Source organism: Chanodichthys erythropterus, chromosome 14 (genome assembly GCF_024489055.1).
Source record: "Chanodichthys erythropterus isolate Z2021 chromosome 14, ASM2448905v1, whole genome shotgun sequence".
NCBI lineage: Eukaryota > Metazoa > Chordata > Actinopteri > Cypriniformes > Xenocyprididae > Chanodichthys > Chanodichthys erythropterus.
The window spans coordinates 37,749,810-37,771,204 of NC_090234.1; the positions used below are offsets into that span (position 1 = coordinate 37,749,810).

The 21,395-nt window shown below is 39.6% G+C and overlaps 2 protein-coding genes across 4 annotated transcripts in view; both read left to right on the forward strand.

Annotated features, from left to right (window-relative positions):
• The window catches only part of bmpr2b (bone morphogenetic protein receptor, type II b (serine/threonine kinase)), a 90,933-nt gene extending 76,822 nt beyond the window's left edge, over positions 1-14,111 (forward strand). Inside the window, exons 8-13 of the mRNA XM_067410011.1 lie at positions 3,089-3,249; positions 3,408-3,555; positions 4,348-4,484; positions 5,676-5,848; positions 7,732-9,050; positions 10,940-14,111. Coding sequence (XP_067266112.1) covers positions 3,089-3,249; positions 3,408-3,555; positions 4,348-4,484; positions 5,676-5,848; positions 7,732-9,050; positions 10,940-11,235 — 2,234 coding nt within the window. The 3' untranslated portion in view covers positions 11,236-14,111. The remainder of the gene's footprint in view (positions 1-3,088; positions 3,250-3,407; positions 3,556-4,347; positions 4,485-5,675; positions 5,849-7,731; positions 9,051-10,939) is intronic.
• Positions 14,112-14,632: 521 nt separating this feature from the next.
• The window catches only part of fam117bb (family with sequence similarity 117 member Bb), a 59,389-nt gene continuing 52,626 nt past the window's right edge, over positions 14,633-21,395 (forward strand). The window contains exon 1 of one of the 3 annotated variants that reach the window (XM_067409738.1): positions 14,633-15,934. In XM_067409738.1, coding sequence (XP_067265839.1) covers positions 15,463-15,934 — 472 coding nt within the window. In that variant the 5' untranslated portion in view covers positions 14,633-15,462. Of the gene's footprint in view, positions 16,130-21,395 lie in introns of all 3 variants that reach the window. The other 2 variants (XM_067409737.1, XM_067409735.1) reach the window with 2 other exon arrangements.

The window sequence follows — 21,395 nt, forward strand, 5'->3', positions numbered from 1 at the left end:
ATTTCTAATAAATGCTGTTCTTTTAAACTTTATTTTGTCAATATTTGTCAAATTTCCACAAAAATGTTAAGCAGCAACTGTTTTCACAATTAATAATAATAAGACATGTTTCTCGAGCAGCAAATCAGCATACTAGAATGATTTCTGAAGGATCATGTGACACTGAAGACACTGAAGACTGAAGTTGTGATGCTGAAAATGTGGCTTTGCCATCACAGGAATAAATAAATTTCAAAATGTCTTAAAATAGAAAACAAATTCTTTTAAATTTAAATAATATTTCACAATATTACAGTTTTAATGTTTTTTCGATTAAATGAATGCAGTCTTGGTGAACATAAGAGATATAAAAAACATAAGAAAATCTTACCCAATCCAAACTTTTGAACAGTAGTGTATATACTGATATCAGTCTAAAAATATTGCAATTCCATTCATTTTCACTAGTGGTGGAGAAATAACACATTTAATCTTTACGGTTTAAAATAAAATATAATAAAAAGAGTTGATGTCTCATTCACCACAGGTGTGATGGGCATATAATTTAGTGAAGTCTAAACATAACATGTCCCCGTTTCAGTTTTGTACCAGCTTGCAGTACGAACATATGAACATGAGTCATCTGACCACTAGGAGACTTTGAAGAAGATTGTAGGTTCATCGCTATTCAAAATTCTCTTAAAAACCATTTGATGTTTGAGTTCAGATCTTTAAACAAGAAGCAAGTAGTTATCGTTCAGTTTCATTGTCAACAGACTTTGCCATGAGTTTGATTGGCATATAATTTAGCAGAAGTCTTGCGGGAGATATAAATCATAACATGACCTGAAGGCACAAACGTGTTCCTATAATACATGACAAGCATTTTAATAAAGTCATGTAGAAGAAAAATTGAGGTTGAATACAGGCTCGGGCAAGGTGAAGGTTCTGTTGTCCTCGTTTTCTATATGCACTGCTGTTGAATTTGTGAGATTCCGCAGTTCAACTACTCATTTGTCATTGAATGGTTCTCGTCTTGAGACACATTGCTCTTGTACATAGTGTAACTTCGTTGATTTTCAACCCACAGGGTATTGTATTTTCCATTGCAGCATTCCCTCCGTATTTAAGATTCTTTGCAGCCTTTAAGCACTGCCTACAACTCGCTGGATCCTTCACTTCACCGAATGCAACTCCCACTAAACATTTACTCTTTGAATTCTTGCAACTGGGAACAATACAAGCTGACATCATTGTAACTAAAAGTTTGCTAAGAAGAATTTCCTACTAAAGCATGGCGGTATTTGACTTTGGTCAAGTGAATCCATAGCAGAGCGGTGGAAGTGGCCTTGAATGGCAACATTCCCAGTGTTTTTCCTTTCTCTAGTCAGGTAGCACCAATTTCAACATTTATTTGCCTTTCTACTGCATGGGCAGCCAAGTTTTCTTCTGCATAGGCAGCCATTTTGCCAGCAGTGAAGTACCCCTTTAATGCTTTCAGCTGCCTTATGTCCATGTTTGTAGCCCAGCAGGGATGAGTCTAACCACATGGGTTAAAAAAAGCTGCGTAAATCCACCCAAAGACCACTGGTAGGCCTGTGGACTGCGTCAAATAGAAGCTGCCTTCTCTAATCTGCACATCTGGGTCAGACTGAATGTTTTCTGTAACGTGAATCAGACACTGTTCATTTTTTATGACGCATCTTTGTGTTCAACAGAATGATGGCATGTAGTTCAGAATGTCGACTGCGTGCACACTGGAGCTTCACTGCTGGAAGCGTGTAACATAAAACATTTGATGAAGATGGGCAGTTTGATATATTCCAGATACCCAAGACGTTGTCCTTTTGAAATGAAAGAGAAGCTCAGGGTTTTTAATTCAGCATAAAAACTACATGCTCAAAATTCTAATAGAGGCTCTTTCAGTGGTCCTTAAGGCAAGAAAGCACAGGTGAATAGGATAAAAAAATTAACTATCATGATATTTTGCACGGTACATTAAGACTGGTTTTGACTGTGGTTTCTTGCCTTAAAGGGCTAGCACACAGTGCAAAAGAGATAACACTCGGCTAATTTGTGCGTCATGCTCCTTGTGTTTCTCTGGGTGCTGGAGCGTCGCCAGAGATCTACATACAATCTGCAGCTCATCAGATCTCAAGTTCATTTCCCTCTCTGTCTCTGGCCCTGCCCTCATTATGAACTGATCTCAGAGCAGCCGTCCACCAGCTTCCTGCGTCTGTCATCATTACGAGCTGATCTTGGTACAGCCGCGGTTCAGATTGCTGTGTTGCTGCCCTCATTACTGGCTGAACTTTAGAGCCAGACAGCCAGCATGTGGAGGGGGCGGGGGACGGGGAGAGAGGGCATTCATTCTGAAACTATTACTCACATCATGTGCTTCTCTGAGTGCCCTCTGCTGGTTCTGTTCTGCAAGTGGGTTGTAAAGACTTCTCAAATAAAATATATGGGGTTTTTTTTGACCCTGTGGACTCTCTTAAAACACTCATTTAATTTATCTACTAACAGTGTATACATACACTACCATTCAAAAGTTTGGAGTTGGTAAGATTTATTTAGGCTTCATTTTCTTGATCAAACATATAGTAAAAACAATAAATTTTAAAATATTATTTCAGTTTAAAATAACCGTTTTCTATTTGAAATATATTTTAAAATGTAATTTATTCCTGTGATGGCAAAGCTGAATTTTTCAGCATCATTACTTCAGTCTTCAGTGTCACATGATCCTTCAGAAATCATTGTATTATGCTGATTTGGTGCTCTTCTTAATATTATCAATGCCGAAAACAGTTGTGCTGCTTAATATTTTGTGGAAACCATGATTTTTTTTTTTTTTTTTTTTTTTTTTCCAGGATTATTTGATGAACAAAGTTCAAAATAATTTTTTTTTAAACATAACCATTTAAAAGTATTTACTGTCACTTTTGATCAATTTAATGCATCCATGCTGAATAAAAATATTAATTTCTTCCACACTAGCGCATGAAGAGGTGACCGCTATCAGAGGCAGATTATCATTAGAGGTGTGAAACAACTGTGTGAAACCACAATTCCTGAAAACTGTTTTAACATGAACATTCCTTCACAGATTTATATAAACCAGCCGTGTCACACCGGGATCTAAACAGCCGTAATGTTCTGGTGAAGAACGATGGCACAACGGTGATCAGCGATTTTGGTCTGTCCATGAAACTGACAGGAAATCGCCTCGTACGGCCTGGTGAAGAGGAAAACGCCGCCATCAGTGAGGTCAGCACTCGCTTAACTGGAACATTATAACAACCTGAAGCTTCTGAAATTCAGGCCATGTTGGTAGTTGCTTGAGAATAAAGTGTCCAGAACTGCCGATCCAGACCCACCATAAGAGCACCTTCCCCCCCTCACACTTGTACTGTTCTGCCGTCTAGGTGGGCACAATCCGCTACATGGCCCCGGAGGTGCTGGAAGGAGCGGTGAACCTCAGAGACTGCGAGTCGGCATTGAAACAGGTGGACATGTATGCCATCGGCCTCATCTACTGGGAAACCTTCATGAGATGCACTGACCTTTTTCCAGGTGAGGAACGCGACTGCACAAACATCAGCAAGCATGTAGATACGGTATACTGCTGGTTAAGCAGAGCTAAATGTAAATGTTAAAATATTTGTAATTGCTTTCGAATGCGTGCTCGCGTTCAGCAGAATGTGGTGGGGGGCACAGTAACTCATTTGGGTGGCATGGCCCCCCTTTGGCGGCGACATTGCTTCATGGTATAAGAGAGATAATCCACAGCAAAGTGCACATTAAAAGATTGTAATGCACAAAGAACCTCCCAACATGAAGTGCATCCACCCTATTATGACATAAAATGCATAATATGTAACCACAAAATGATTGCAGTCCTCACAAAGTGAGTTAAATATGATGCATAACAATGCTCACAGCAGGAAGTCAGACTATAATTGTCTTGATGTTTTTTATTGAAAGAGTATTTGCTACAAAAGCAGTGCTTTGATGATGGTAGTGGCGGTACTTTGGGATTTGGCATGAATTTAGATGTAACTACTCAAAGAGAGTGTAACAGCATGCTTACGTCCTCACAGAGAAGTTGTTTCTTAGTTCACTCCCTATAAAAAATATTGACCATAGTAATCAACTGATTGGTGGACAGTTCTGAGCCTTTAAACTCCACACCACTCTTTACATCTTTAACCACTAGGCCACACCATTGGGACGCAACAAATCCTGCTCATTATGTTAATGGATTATGAGTGTGCCACATCTTATAAGAGTATTTTTCAGTAATTCTACTGAGTGTAAGCATGTGGAGGTCTCTTGACTGACTGACTTTCCTTCATTTTCTTGAAGGGGAGGCAGTGCCAGAATACCAGATGGCCTTCCAGGCCGAGGCGGGGAACCACCCCTCCTTTGAGGACATGCAGGTGCTCGTGTCCAGAGAGAAACAGAGACCAAAGTTCCCAGAAGCCTGGAAGGAGAACAGCCTGGTGAGCCACTGAGACAATCTCATTCTGTTCTTGTCACAGGAAGTGGTCAGATTAATGCTGCAACTTCAGCTGAAGATCGTTCCCAGACATATATTCCCTTCAGTTGACGTAGTTCCTAAATTTTGTTGTGTTGAAAGTTATCCAAATCATATGAAAGGGGAACAGCATAGAGTACCATGAAAAGACAATGAAGTCTGAGCCAATTATTGCTGGCCTTGCTGGTTGATCAACATTATAGTTTGGCAAGTTAACAGTCATAGGCTGAATTAGTCTTTTTGGTGAAGCTGATCATCCAAGGAAGTTTACTGGTAAAAGAGTTAGTTCAACCCAAAAAAGTTGTTCCAAACCTTCCAAAATACTTTGGAAATCAATGGGCTAAATCAACTGTATGGTTACCCATCTTTTTCAAAATATCTTCTATTGTGTTCAGCATAAGAAAGAAATTCATACAGGTTTGCATTTACTTGAGGGTGAGTAAATAACATTTTGGGTGAACTATCCCTTTAATGCTTAAACTAGTTAACCATCCTGTTGGAGACACCAGCACATGGTGTGCATATGCTGTTCTTTTCAGCAGCAGGTTTACAACCTGAATTTAAGATCATCTTAAATTAAATGAGTGCTATAAACTGTGACAATTAGTTCTTGTTTAAATTAATGCTTTTTTTACTGAAACTGAAAATAAAGTTTTGGTAATTAAATTTGGGTAACTGTGTAATTGAACTCTTTGTGCTCTTCGGGGTGTCATGATCACAGTTGATAAATGACGGCAACAAGCTGCCTCTCAATACTTCAGATGAACAAATTTTATATTAATGATGCTCTAGCATAATTTTTGGTCATGGTGAAGTGCATCCACTCTCCTGACATGTTTACCTGTTGTAGCTTATCCAGCTTGTGTGCATGAAATAGACGCTGACTCAGTCAAAACGTGCCATCTGAGATGCGCTGTTTTGGTCAATGATTTCATCCCTCGAAAACTATTTCTGCTATTTCTGACTTACATTAAAGGCTGTATCTAGTGACCAGAATATAGAGACTTGGGCCAGGAAGCAAACAATATAGCAAAGGTACAGAACCAACACAACTCAGAGCATCTTAGTAACCACATAACAACGTAACGGCAATCGCCCACAACACCCTAGCATAATGCCAGCAAGTCAACAACACATTGACTTTCTTCTCTCCCAGGCTGTGCGCTCTCTGAAGGAGACTATGGAGGATTGCTGGGATCAGGACGCAGAGGCTCGTCTGACGGCCCAGTGTGCAGAGGAACGCATGGCAGAACTGCTGCTGATCTGGGAGAGGAACAAACCTGTCAGCCCCACCATCAATCCCATGAGCACTGCGCTGCAGAACGAGAGGTCTGAATAAATGAGGCTGCCGTGTGCTTATTACACACAAAACATGTTTCCCGGAATAAGGTGTCCTGAAATGTCATGTATTTTTTGTATCAGAATCTGGCTCAGTGCAAGTGTCAGTTTTCAGTGTCTCGGAAGGGTTTTTCACACTTGAAATAGTTAACCCTGGGTCATTCTAAACCACAGATAAATGGAATCCTGGGTTTTCTTGCTTCACTTTTCACACTGCTCATAATTTACCCGGGGTTAACAATTAATCCTGGGTATTCATAAGCTGACGTTTCACACTGTACATTCCTAACGTTGTGGGTTAATGTTCTTATTTGCATATTTGCAGTGTCAGTGTCATTGCTTGGATGATTGCACCACACGACCTATTTACATAAAATTTTCATATACTGTACTTTCGAGTTTATACTGAATGGACATTTTGGAATGAAACGGTCTCTTCTTCACTAAAATTGTAGTGGTTTCTGTCAGCATTTGATTTTTTTACTCTCAAACACTGAATTTCCTGTTTATATACAATGTGCAGTGTTTCTGTGACTGTCCAAATCATGCAAATATGAGTATGTGATTGATTGTTGCTAGCAGTAACATTCCACACTACATGCGGGGTTAACACTGCAAAACGGTGCTCTGGAGCAGAGTTTCGTAACCCCAGGTAAAAAGTGGTGCTAATCCTGCTCTGGATTACAAGTGTGAAATGTTCCTTTACCCAGGGTTAAAAGCAGTGTTTAGAATGACAATAACTCGGGGTTAAAGGATTAGTCCACTTTTAAATAAACTTTTCCTGATAATTTACTCGCCCCCATGTCATCCAAGATGTTCATGTCTTTCTTTCGTCAGTTGAAAAGAAATGAAGGTTTTTGATGAAAACATTCCAGGATTATTCTCCTTATCGTGGACTTCAATGTCCTCCAGACGGTTGAAGGTCAAAATTACAGTTTCAGTGCAGCTTCAAAGGGCTTTAAATGATACCAGACGAGGAATAAGGGTCTTATCTAGTGAAACTATCAATCATTTTCGAAAAAAATACAACTGTATATGCTTTATAAACACAAAAAATATTTATGCTTTCCGCATTCTTCAAAACGCTTACGCTGTATGTCCTACGCCTTCCCTATTCTACTTACGGAACAAACGCGGCACCAGTTGTGCTGTTTCCTTATTCCTCGTCTGGTATTGTTTAAAGCCCTTTGAAGCTGCACTGAAACTGTAATTTTGACCTTCAACCGTCTGGAGGCCATTGAAGTCCACTATAAGGAGAATAATAATGGAATGTTTTCATCAAAAACTTTAATTTCTTTTCGACTGACAAAAGAAAAAAATGAACATCTTGGATGACATGGGGAACTTTTCATGGGGAAAGGTTTATATAAAAGTGGACTAATCCTTTAAGTGCAGTGTGAAAAGCCCTAGAGAGGATCAGTTTGCAGTAAATGCTGCTCCACATAAACTCATGTTTGTATGTACTTTGAGTTTGGGTTTCTTATAACATGCATGTGGGAATGCAACTTGCACCATTCATTTTCCCAAACTTGTAATGAGAAGTGCTTTTAAACCGGCTGTTGTCAACAAAAAAGAATCTTTTAGGACTTCCTACAGCTTTTCCACCAAAATAAAAACCCAAAGGCTTAATGTTTGAAAATGAAGAAGTTATAAATATTAGCATTGTGATTTTACAGTTATGTAAGGTCTAATGTAAGGTATAAAAATATTTATCAAAATATATAATATATACAAATATGTATTATATATTTGTAATTAGTGGGACCCTTTCATGGTCATTTTCGAAATGGTCTGTATCACCCTGTTGGGGTTTATTTTGCTATAATAACCTGCACATTATCCTGTATTTACATCTGTTCTCTCTGTTTTTGTAGGAATCTCACCCACAGTCGCAGGGTTCCCAAAATGGGTTCTTATCCAGATTACTCTTCATCCTCTTACATTGAGGATCATGAGGGCATGGTGAAGAACCTCCCAGGTGACGTCTCCACATCTGGGACTTCCTCTGTGGCTGGCATGGCCGTGAGCGGCATTAGCAGTGGTGTGACAGCGACGGGAGAGAAGAACAGAAACTCCATCAACTATGAGAGACAGCAGGCTCAGGCACAAGCTCGGCTGCCCAGCCCAGAAACCAGCGGCACGAGCCTGTCTGCCACAACCACTACGACGGGCCTCACGCCCAGCACCATCATGACCACCATCTCTGAATCAGGCCACTCGGAGGAAGCAGGAGCCGGGGGAAGTGTACCTGTGTGCCTGCAGCTCACAGAGGAAGACCTGGAGACCACCAAACTGGACCCCAATGAGGTGGTCAAGAACCTAAAAGAAAGCTCTGATGAGAACCTGATGGAGCATTCGCAGAAGCAGTTCAGCGCTCCCGACCCGCTCAGCTCGGGCAGCTCCAGCCTCTTGTACCCACTGATCAAACTCGCCGCGGAAGTGACTGGAGGGTCCGGAGCCGGTGGCCAGGCTGATTTCGGGGTGGGCAGCAGTGGAATGGGTGACGCTCCTGCGGCCATGTTCCCACTCCCCAAACAGCAGAATCTCCCCAAGCGGCCCACCAGCCTGCCCCTCAACACCAAAAATCCTGGCAGGGAGTCCTCTTCATCACGCTTAAAGTTCGGCAAGCACAAGTCCAACCTGAAGCAGGTAGAGACGGGCGTAGCCAAGATGAACACTGTAGTGGCCGTCGAGCCTCACTTGGTCACCGTCACTAACAACGGACCCAGTGTCCGTAGCGGCGTCGGAGTGGTCGTTGTTAACGGATATGGTGGGGTCAATGGTGCCGGTTCCTCTGATGCATTTGGGAACACAAACCCAGCCGGGCCACAGGGTGAGGGCGGTGCCCCTCTGCTCCAGAGTCAGCTGAGTGGAGAAGACAGCCGTCTCAACATCAACATCAACTCCAGCCCCGACGAACACGAGCCCCTGCTGAGGAGAGAGCAGCCGGCCCCGCGTGATCACTCCGGCCGCACCAACTCAAATAACAACAACAGCAACATCCACACGACTGCCTCTGCCACAGTTCTTACATTAGCTCCTGCAGATGCCCAGATTGAGACTTTAACCTGCTCTCTGGGTGCACTAGATGGAAGGGCTGATGGGGTTCCACTGAGACAGCCTAAACCCAGGAGACCTGAGCGGCCAAACTCACTGGACCTGTCAACCACTTCCCAGGATTCATCTCTCTTGGGTAAGACCTGTTTTAGTTTGGCCCTGGTTTGGGAACATCTCTCTCTCTCTCTCTCTCTCTATATATATATATATTTTTTTTTTTAAATGTAATTTATTCCTGAAATGGTAAGGCTAAATTTTCAGCATCATGTGTCACATGATCCTTCAGAAATCATTCTAATATGCTGATTTGCTGCTCAAGAAGCATTTCTTATTATTGACAATGTTGAAAACAGTTCAAAAGAACACCCTTTATTCAAATAGAAATCTTTTGTAAAGTTATAACTGTATTTATTGTCACTATTGATTATTTCAATGTGTATTTGCTGAATAGAAGTATTTTTTTAAAAATCCTACTTATCCTAAACTTTTAAATAGTAGTGTACATCATTGTTGATTTACATGCATTCATTTAACAGGTTTGTTCCCTTAAAGGGATAGTTCACCCAAAAATGAAAATTTGATGTTTATCTGCTTACCCCCAGGACATCCAAGATGTAGATGACTTTGTTTCTTCAGTAGAACACAAATGATGATTTTTAACTCCAATCGTTGCTGTCTGTCAGTCAAATAATGCTAGTGGATGGGAACTTCTACTATAAGAGTGAATAAAAACTTGCATAGACAAGTCCAAATTAAATCCTGTGGCTCGTGAAGACACATTGATGTCCTAAGACACGAAACGATTGGTTTGTGCGAGAAACTGAACAGTATTTATATCATTTTTTAACTCTAATACACCACTATGTCCAACTGCATTCAGCACTCGATTCGTTTTGTCTGATCGCGCTCTGACAGCGGCAGTGATGTCTCGCGCTTATACTTCAATGAGAGCAAGACATCACTGCCGCTGTCAGAGCGCGATCAGACCTTACTAAGCGAGTGCTGAACGCGGTTGGACATAGTGGTGTTTTAGAGTTAAAAAAATTATATAAATACTGTTCAGTTTCTCACACAAACCGATCGTTTCGTGTCTTAGGACATCAATGTGTTGTTCCCACTTCAGTGGCGCTCTATGCATTCATGTGTAGTTCATGTAGATTAAAGCAAATTTTCATTGTCATATCAAGGGATAAAATATGTTATATTAGGGAAAGCTGTATTTCCAGTGCAGTCTTAAATAAACCACCATTAGTATGTTTGTATCAGTTGACCTGTGTTATTATGAGTTTGGAGACAGACTCTAGCCATCAATGATGAATGCCGTCCCCAGGAGCAGGGTGGAGGAGTCGGTGTGCGTGTCAGCCCGACTACAAACAATAACCACCCAAAAGAGGACGCCAGGCTGTTTTCCCATCTGAGCTCACAATATCCTGCTTTTGCCCGGATAATTAAGAGCACACCTCCTCATAAGCTAAACGTTTCGTAGAAAACGGGATGAGTGGCTAGTCGTGCTCTCTGTCCCGCTCTCCTGCTCTTTGTGATGGAGTGTTTAGATGTGGAAAAGGAAGGAAATTCCACTGGATTGATAAGAATCCAAAAAATGTTTGGCCTCAGTTGGCAGCGACGATAAAGAGCGATGTTAACAGACAGATGCGAATGCAATGACGCGTCTGTCACTGTTATCTGGATCCCCTGAATCAAGCGCTAAACAGGAAGATGAAAAAAACAAGGAGTCATGCTGCTCACGTGTTTACATTCTGCATGCGAACTCTGAACAAAGACGTGAACCGCTCGAACCCGATGATTCAGACTCGAGCGCACACTGAGAGAGTTAGTGTGGGAAAGGTCAACCACAAATTTGAGTGTGCTGAAATACTACTCTCTGGTGCTTCACTGGGCGGGATGTTTGGAGCAGTTCTGCTAGTATTCCCGACTGACGTATTGCAAAACACACAAGTGTTTTTTATTGTTGTGTAGAACTGTAATCAAAGATGTTTATTAAAATCGGACTCTTTTCTCTTTTAGATGAGGCCGTGTCACAAGAGGGAAAAGCTGGATCAGCTGAGAAGATAAAGAAGCGTGTGAAGACACCTTATTCTTTGAAAAGATGGCGTCCTTCCACTTGGGTCGTCTCTACAGAAACCCTGGATGGAGAGGTCAACAACAACAATGGGCACAGCCAGCAGACGGGGATGGCAGTGACTGGAGGTGGCCACCCAAGTTCTGGCCAATCAAAATCCAGCATCGCTGTGTTCCTGGTCAGCGGCGGAACTGCGACCGCCACTCTAACCTCCGACCCGCCAGATATGACCTGCCTGTGAACTCGCATCTCCACTTTTCCTCTGAGGAAGAGCCCAGATCAGACTTTGAACACAGGAGGGGTTTGTCTATGCTATTGTGCTCCAAGAACTAATCCAGTTGATGACGAAAAAAATGCAAAAAACATTTTTGTAAAGCAGACTCTTTGACGGGATGTAATTTGGCAAGCACTTAACGTTGTCGAACTTCTCCAACTTGTTTTGAAGTAATCGCTTTAAACCGAACCCAGCTATGCAGCAACATTGGCATAAAATGCTTCCATTTGTTTTTTGTTGTTTCATTTTCAATCAAGTATGATTGTTTTTATGGTTGTTCTATCATTTGTTGCACTTTTTTTGTAAGTAATCTTAATCACAGATCCTCCGACCAGACTGGTCTTAAAACTGAAAAATGTAAATGACAATTTGTTGATTTAACAATCATGGTAGATGAAATTGAAATCATGTCCATCTAAAAAAAAAAAAAGAGAAAAAAACTCGTTTGAGATGAAAAAAAGGCAGTGGTCTTTAAGACAGGGTTGACTGCATCTTTAATACCTTTTAACCCACAGTACATTCATATGTTTTATATTTGTTGTATGTGTCCATGTACTCAGTTTTGTATCATATTTTGAAATGTGCAATAGACTTTAGCTTTGAGGTGCTCCATAAGACAATTTAATTTTGCTATGTGTTTTTTGCCGCATTTGTTACTTTTTTTGTCTTTAGTTCAATATTTCGAAGCGCTGTGCTTAGCAGTGGCAATCCTGTGTCCGTTCGGCCACCCCGACTGCATTTGAGAAACATCGTACAAATGACAATCCCACACCTTTTCACCAATCCCATCATTCTTGAAAAGGGAAGTAAACAGAAAAACTTGTGTTTTGCTTCAAATACTGGAAGTTCACAATGGACAACTTCTCACAAGCTTCAAGGAGGACAGTAGTTTTTTTTCCTGTTACACTACAAGTCAGGCATCAAACTGGACTTTCTGCTGGAAATCATGCTCTCTGAAAACACTGAATAATCAAGTCCCTCTCTGCACACGCTCAGTGCAGTTTTACCTCTGTCAGAGTGTATGTAGATGTGTATGTATGGGTCTATTTCTGCTTAACGGAGCTCCTCTGATCACATCAGTCAAACGAGACTTTCCACTTCCCGTTGCTGCCAGGACTGTGGACGATGCTCTGCGTGCTTCAGAAAGCAAACACACATACATACGCCATGAACAAAATATATACAGTATGTACAGACTGAAGCTAACAGCTAGCTACTTTAGTTTGGTTTTAGCTTCTGTTAAAGATAAGCTCATAGTGTACAATAAGAAATCATGATTTTATCCATTTTAGCTGTTTTTCTTTATTTTTTTAAGTGTTTAATTTATGTAGTACCCACGCTCTGGGTTTATTATTCTCATGAAACTGAATCAGTAAGTTGTTTATAATCATGTAAAATCATCTTATTTGAATGATGCTTTCAATCAAATACATTGGAAACATGTAGTTTTGCCTTTCTTTTTCAAGTCGATCATGATTGACACTTTCAGAATGGTCAAGTTTAAGTGTCACATCCTACTTTTGAAATCTTTTTAAGAGCAATTGGTGTTTTTAACAGCCATGGGCCTCATATTTTGTTGCCTTTTGTGGAAAACTATGGACACGAGCCATTTAAATTATTACATAGTGATGAGGAAAATCCCCTCATACAGCAAGGCCCTGTTTGCCAAGAAATGAAGATAGTATGCATTTAATCAGAAAGCGCTTACTGTGCTGTATGCATTTTCTATAATGAGTGCGAGGATTAACCAAGATTTGGCACAAGCCAGCATTATCTTTGGACTTTGACCACTTCAGAGTGGGGAACTTTCAAAAAGTCATCAGATTTGTTCCCCTCCACTGGCTTTTTCTGTCTGTAAATAAGGCTATACAGTGGAGGTTCAATTCTAATGCCCTCTTTCTAAACGAATCAGTGCTTCAGTCTGACTTGTGTATATGTTTGTAATATAGGCTAATCTCTGTAGTGTAAATACATTTGTATGCACATATACAGACTCTTCATCTGTTGCTTTGGGACCAAGAACAACGCTAAATCACTGTGAGATTTATCTTAAGATAAACACAGTAACGTCAGACTGTTCTCAGTTAGATACGCCAGTGTGAATGCTGGAACGGAAATGAGGAATGATAGCATAATAAACGTCAAAACAAACCTCCAATGCTGATTTGAATAAAAATGAACAAACGTTGATGCTTTTAGACCAAAGTGTTGTGGTTAAAACATGCTAAGCTGAGTCATTTGAAGCGTAGTTTGTTCTGAAGGACTGTCCATCTGCTACTTGTTAATAATGCAAGATGTTTACACCAGAGCCATTGTCCAGTTTTACAGCATGCTGATGAATACATAATACTCTACAAAACATGCATAAACCCTACATGCCTTGTTTATATTTGAAGCAGGCCTTGAGAAATCTGACTTATTCAGTCAGGTTGCAGGGTGTTTTAACCAAACTCTTTAAAGTTTAAATGAATCAGTAACTCAATCCTACAGCGATTGGAACTCGTTACACGAAAATGGCTAACAATGTGTCCTCATAAAACACAAACTTGGAGTATATTGGGGTGTGTATGAGTGAATGAATGAAGGGTCTGTTGACAAGCTGCTGTTTTTCTTTTTTACTTTTGAGTATTGAAGTTTTCGTTTGGCCCCTGCATAGACGGATGTTCAAAAAAGCCACTGACATGTTTTCTATTACAGCTTGTAAAGTAAGCACTTTGAGAAAAAGAACAAATGATAACTCATGCTTTTAGTCTATTCAGAAGATGTTTTAAAATGCCATTTAGAAAATAAAGCTTGCTGTACAACCCTGCGTTACTCAGTTGATTAAAGATTATATTAATGAAAACCTGTATATGATGGATTCTTGTTATTTTTTTCCCCACTTACCTGGTAAAAAATGTAAGATTTCTGGGATAATTTAAAAACTGAAGTTTAATTTTATTAAGTGGCCACATGAGGGAGGTAAAGGCAACCACAGAATCATGACCGAAGCAAGCGTGTCCTCCTCACACAACAGTTTCCATTCAGATAACAGTGCAGAGCATTCAGATTAAAGTTTTACTTTGCTGTGTGCAGCGATTGTGTATTTAGATGATGTTTAAACACACACAAATACATAAAATGGCAGCCTATTATTATTTTCAGCTAAGTGAGCACATGTGATTTACTACTCAGAAAGAATGAAAATGCAGACTTTTAAAAAACAAAACAAAGAAAACAGGTTCAAAACAGTAGCTTGAGTTTTATTCCTGGATAAAAAAATAAAAAAAATGCAAACATAAACAAAGTCCCTTTAAGACAAGTCATTTCACTCGGCGGCCATCTTTGAAACGCCTCTCGGGCATCCAAGTGCAACTCCTATCTCTTTGAATGGGGGAACATCAAATCCTCCAAAGCTGTTTGCCAAGCTTTTGAATAAATTTCATATTTAAAATCACCAATGAAATCTGACAACAACTGTCTCATAAATATTGTTTCTAAACGCTCGAATCATGACAAAAATCGGTATTTTTCAGGCTGGATCAAGGTAATGCGCATGCGCAGTCCTAAATGCGCGTCTCCAGCTTCATTTCGGAGGCGCGCATCTGACTGTTTCTATAGAAACCGGAGCTTCTAACAGCCGCTGCAGTGAGGCGTGACTTTACTAATCGGTGATTGGCTCTTATACAGAAGGCGGGACTTATTCCGCCATATTGCGCATTGCACTTTCTCCCATTCATAATAACAAAGCTCTTTGATAATAATACGAGTGACATGTCTTGTGTTATTCTATAGTCTTTGACATAAAGCATAAATATTGTCACACATAAGATGATGAAATCCTGTAAATGTCATGTATAAATCATAATTCTCTGGCGAAATGGTCAAAACTTTTCCTCATAAATAATACTGACTGCCTGAACTTTACGGAATTAAAGAATCCACTTCCTAGCCAATCGGAAGTTGAGAGGGGAGAGCGAACAGCCAATCAGAGGCGAGGGGGCAGAGCGCTGGATCGAGTTCACGGTGCGTGGCTCTGAATCTCTCTCAGTTTACTTGAGCTCGCGAAGCGGCGCAGTTTCGCCAGTCAGGGAGCAGAGTGCAGACATCACATGGAGTGACAAGGGTACCAAAGAGCATTAACCACCCCAGACAGCCTTAAACGTACGTTTAAAGTGTTTATGTTGAGTTTTGTGTGATTTCCCAGCGAACAAAATGTCTCAGAGAGTTCGCAAAAACGGATCTCCGACGTCTAACTGCAGCGGAGTGACCGCGGGAAGCCCAAGCGGATCCCCGGGGATCAGCGCCGCTGGAGTGAGTTTACTGGGTCGTCTGCTGCCCATGAAAGCCACGGTTCCCTTCCAGCTGAAAACGCAGACACAGCACCCTCTACAGACACGGACGGTCCTCTCCACCGGTAACGGTAAATGCCACAGCAGCGGAACCCACAGCCGGAGCCCCACGCGATCCCTTTCCTCCAGTGCCTCTAACGTTTCTGCAGCCACGTCCACTTCCTCTGCGACGTGTTCACAGTTCATCACGACCACAGCAGTCTCCTCCTCCTCCTCATCTTCATCATCATCATCATCTTCATCAAGAACTAGCCCCATTATCGCTGTGCACGCGACAAACCCCAGAGCGTCCCACGCGCAGGTGCCTGTGGCATCCTCGTCTTCACCTTACACAGGTGTGTACGCGAGCCCCCAGTGCTGCTCTCCCAGCTGCAACTCGGACACTTCAGCCCTTACCTCTAATTTATCCTCCTCTCCGTCTTCATCCTCGTCGTTGTGGTCTTGCGGTCACAGGGCCAAACACCTCCAGACCCCTGAGCATGACCGACTGTCTCCAGAGAGGCTCAGTCCCAGCTCACCTGTCTTCACAGGTAAATCTGCAGTCTAGAAGAGCGCTTGATTTTATCTGAAGCCAGACCTGATGGGCCAGATGTTTATTTCACTTCACTGTGGTAACTGTAAACACACATAGTCCATGTGGTCTGTGGGTTTTACATCTGCTTTCAGGAGACGTTTTAACGGTTTCACAGTAGAGCGGTTGGCATGGTAACTCAACTATAATGTCACTTATGGTGTCATTCAAGATGCAATATTACTCAAACATCCAGTTTCATGTCATATCATATAGAGCAGGGGGTTCCCACAGGCTAAATATTTCTGCTGTAATTATGTCAAACCTGCTTATTTCCAGACTAGAAACTAGCTTTTAACTCACAAATTTTAAACAACTACAATTAATTATATATATATATATATATGAAGAGTTTAGATGCAAAAGCCTCTAAGTACCGTCTGAAATGTTCTTCTAAAATTAGCATTTTTATCAAGCTTGTATGTTCAGGTTCAGTAATTTCAGTTTTATGGCAATTAATAGGTAATTTTCATTGCCATTAAAGTGAAATAACTGAACATAAACATATGAACATTAGGAAATTTCAGATGGCACTTAGAGGCTTTTGCATCTGAAATATATATATCTATATATAAATTATATTAGGCCTGTCAAATGATTAATCACGATTAATCGCATACAAAATAAAAGTTTGAGTTTGCCTAATATATGTGGGTGTACTGTGTGTAATTATTATGAATATATAAATACAAACACATCCATGTATATATTTGAGAAATATTTACAAGTATATGTATTTATTTATTTATGTATTTATTTATATGATATTATATATAAATACATTTTTGTACATAAATAACATATTTCTCTTAAATATATACATTCATTTGTGTGTATTTATATAGACATATTATTTACACACATTGCTCACACATATATTAAGCAAACTCAAACTGTTTATTTTGCATGCGATTAATCGTTCGACAGCCCTAAATTATATAATATATATATAAATATATTTTATTTATATATATATATATATATATATATATATATATATATATATATATATATAAAATAGCATTTTAGTTAGATTATTTTAATACACAACAAATAAATGAATAATTTAAATTAATTCATTCTTCATAATTCATTTAATATTTATAATTAAATTAATCTGTATTTTAATAACCATTAAAAAAAATTACAAAATAAATTCATCTTTCATTATTAAATGTTTACATATATATATATATATATATATATATATATATATATATATATATATATATATATATATATATATATATATATATATATATATATAATTATTTATGTTTTAATGCTTAAAAATTAAATAAAAAAATAACCTTTAATATTTATATGGTTATATTCATTAAAATATAAAAGTATATTCAATACTTAAATAATTTAACTTAATTAATCCTGTGGCACCCTGTGAAGATTTATACGTTGACCCGGGGCCCCTGTTTGAGAGAACCGATATAGAATATATGTATATGATAACATAAGACCTCTAAATGGTAGATGTAACACTTTATATTAACTTTACTTTCGAGGCTATTAACAAACATTATGGGCAAAGGTATAGCCTAGTCAACTAGATTTGTTTTTCATGAACAACAGTTTAGTTTTGTTGAAAATGGTGTCGTGTTGCACCTTTAAATAGATGAGTTGGACCGGATGATAAGAGCAAAGCTGTCAACAAGTGTCCAGCATACATAGGAACTTCACAAAGCATCCCAGGATGCACCTTATGAAAGCTGGTAGAATCGAGGTAAATAGTAGCTTCTTTGAATTAGCTAAAATATGAAAGAGGTTTGGTGTGATTTGATTCCCATGTATTTGTTTTCCATGATTTTATAGTTTTTATGAATTTATTCTAGAATTGTAGAAGTAATAATGGATGGGTGTCTGCAAACCTTTGACTGCATTTAGCCTATAGTATATACGAAAGAGCTTCACGACATCAGACTATTTGCATTCTAACTAATGTATAGCTAACTATGTTAAGCATTATAGCAGGTAAAAGGAATCTTTGGTGTTTGCTGCAGAGTATTTCAGATGTCTCATTCATAAAATAGCTTCTGGCTGTGCTGAGAGAGAGAGTCGGTCTGGCCGCTGTGGTTTGAGGTGGCTGCTGCTCCAGAGGCTTTTCTCTGTTGCTGACTGGTAAGAATGCAAATGTTTGGTGGCCAGTTGTTGGTTTATTTTGTGATCAGTTTGCCAGCATGTGTTGCACTGCATCTCACTTACTGTAACAGTTTGAACTGGCATTGCAATGACGAATGAGATTTCTTCAAAAAGGAGATTTAAGAGAGAACAGCTACATAATTTTAGCTTTTTATTTGCTGAAATTCAGTTATGGGCAGGCCCACAGCAAATCTGCTGCAGTGTTTGACACCAGCCTTATATACAGAAATGACTGCTGGTTTAGAAGAAGCAGCCACAGCTGATCATGAGGTTATCTGCCTTAAAGACACAAAGAGAGCGGTTGTTGGGTTGGGAGTGTCATCCTTTATGTCTTGGCCAAGACCCAGCCATCATTGTTTTAGTAAATTACCCATGATTCTCTTGGAGCCTCCTCAAACAGACTCTGAGGTCAAGTGTACATCTTAGTTATGTTTCTGTGTCAGTGTTGTTTTTTTAGTCCAATAATGACATGATCTGTCTGAACAAGAGGAAACTTGATCTTGGGTCCACATTTCACTTTGGGTCAGCGATTCATATGCCTGTTGGAATGCCCTTGTGATTACTGTTTTTAGTCTCCTGAGCCATGCCTCCCTGTTTTCACTGTATCCCACTAAAAACACTCCGCTCTGGTATGTCCAGTAATTTTCCAGATCACCAGACTTGCCTAAGATCCCATGAATGGCGAAGCACACGAGAGGAACAGTAATGGAGAAAATTGGGAAAAGTCAGTCAGATAGATGTCAAGTGCAAAACTATATATTTTCAAAACTGACTAGTTGGGTTTGATTGAACAACTTGTCGAATTAATCAGACTTCGATAAGCCTCAGATTCACCTGACCCTGATTAGATCCATTTTAGGGGGTGTTCACTTGGCATTAGGGATGTGGTCATATAAACACTTTGGCTAATACCAGTAGACAGTAAGGATTTTTATGTAATGAAGATAATCGATAAATGGCCGATAGGAGTGGGCAATATGACCAAAACCTTATTTCATTTGAGAAATTTTATTTCATGATAAAGATATTTATCTCAATAGTATGGAAGCTTGTTTCTGCCACTGAATAATAAATAAAAAGGGTAATCGTGAGATATAAACACAATTGTGAGTTATAAAGTCAGAAATGCATGATATAAAGTCTCAAATGTATGATTGCGAGATAAAAACTCGCAATTCTGACTTTTTTTCTCAGAATTGTGAATTTGTACTGTATCTCATAATCCTGTGAGGGGAAAATAAATCAGAATTGCGAGGAAAAAAGTCAGAATTGCAAGTTTATATCTCACAATTGTGAGTTTATAACTCGCAATTCTGACTTTATTTCTTGTAGGGCTGGGCGATATATCGCATGCGATTGTCACGTACATTTTGTCAGTAAAGCCGGTTCCCTGATTACCGCTAAATCGCCATCACCTGCTTTCAAATGGAGTGGCATTTAATAGACAGAGCCGTAGATCACTGACAAACTACACAATATCGCGTTCAATATCGAAGTTGATTCATCTGCGATAATGAACGCGATATTGCGTAGCTTGTCAGTGAACTACGGTTCTGTCTATTAAATGCCGCTTCATTTGAAAGCAGGTGATGGCGATTTAGCGGTAATCAGGGAACCGGCTTTACTGATGAAATGGGCGTGACAATCGCATGCGATATATCACACAGCCCTAATTTGTTGCAATTACAAGTTTATATCCCGCAATTCTGACTTCTTTTGTAAACTTTCAATTGTGAGGAAAAAAAAGTCTGAATTCTGAGAAGTCGCAGTGACCTTTTTTATTTTTATTTTCAGTGGCAGAAACAAGCTTCCATAAGATATAGCTATTTTTTTTTATTTTAGTTTAGTTTTCTTATTTAAAAAAAAAAACAAAAATGAAAATTATAAACCGTAGGACAAATACAATATAGCAAAGATACAAATTAAATAAACTTTGTTTTTCAGCTACAGTAGGTTTATTTAACATGTAATAAGAAGTGCTACAGAAATTGAATCAAGTGTATAACTAAAACACTGCATAGTCTTCACTGTTATGAATCAAATATGAACTGATTGCTTCAGACGCATGTCAGTCAGCGCGAGCACCAGCCACATGGAGTTCTTCTCACAGCTTGTTGCACTTAACAATTTTATTAAACAACATACACATTCCAAATAAGTGATTGCATGCTGTCTAAGGGGCGGTTCACAAAGAACGCGTTTTTCTATTCCAATGCGCTACTTTCCCATTGTTTTTCTATGTAAACACGCGTTTGATGGACGTGCATGACTGTTACCCTCGCGTCTTTTTTTAGTGCCTCACACATGAGCGCCATGTTTTTAAGACGCTGTGTCACATTAAAAGAATTTCAACTTTTACACGCAGCGCCACTCATCATTGTCAGTTCCCAAACAGTGGACCAATCAGAAGAACTTGGAGGCGGGGCAAACGTTGCGAGTTGGCATGACAACTGTTTTATATAATGGCAACATGGCGGAAGAGGCGCTCATTATTATCTTATTTTTCCATGTCAAAACTTGTATCTGTAAATTCTGCAGTTTGCCTATTTCTATTATTTCCGTTATTATCGTTATTGCATCACGCCTCAAAGGCGCGTCTCGAGACTCTTGCGTTCTATGCTGCGGTTCTTTTAAAACCACTCCTGAGCGCTGCGTCTCGCGTTTTTAGATGCAAAAACGCGTTCTGTGTGAACGGCCCCTAAGAGAGGTGGCTTTCTGCGTGCCAAGCAAGTCCCACTCTTTTTTTTTTTTCTTGTTCATGCATGTTTTTTTGGGGGGGGGGGGGGGGGGGATATAAACGCGATATTGCGTGGCTTATCAGTGAACTACGGCTATGTCTGTTAAATGCCGCTGACGAAATGCGCGTGACAAAAGCATTCGATATATCGCCCAGCCCTAATATACATACCGTGAAATAAACTATAATAGTAAAATCTCAGTCAGACACTTTATACCGTGGTCATGATATATACTGCCATACCGCCCAGCCCTGTTTTGTCTAAGTAAACTAAAAAAAAAAAAAAAAAATCAATTGTTTAAAGGCTTAGTTCACCCAAGAATGAAAATTATGT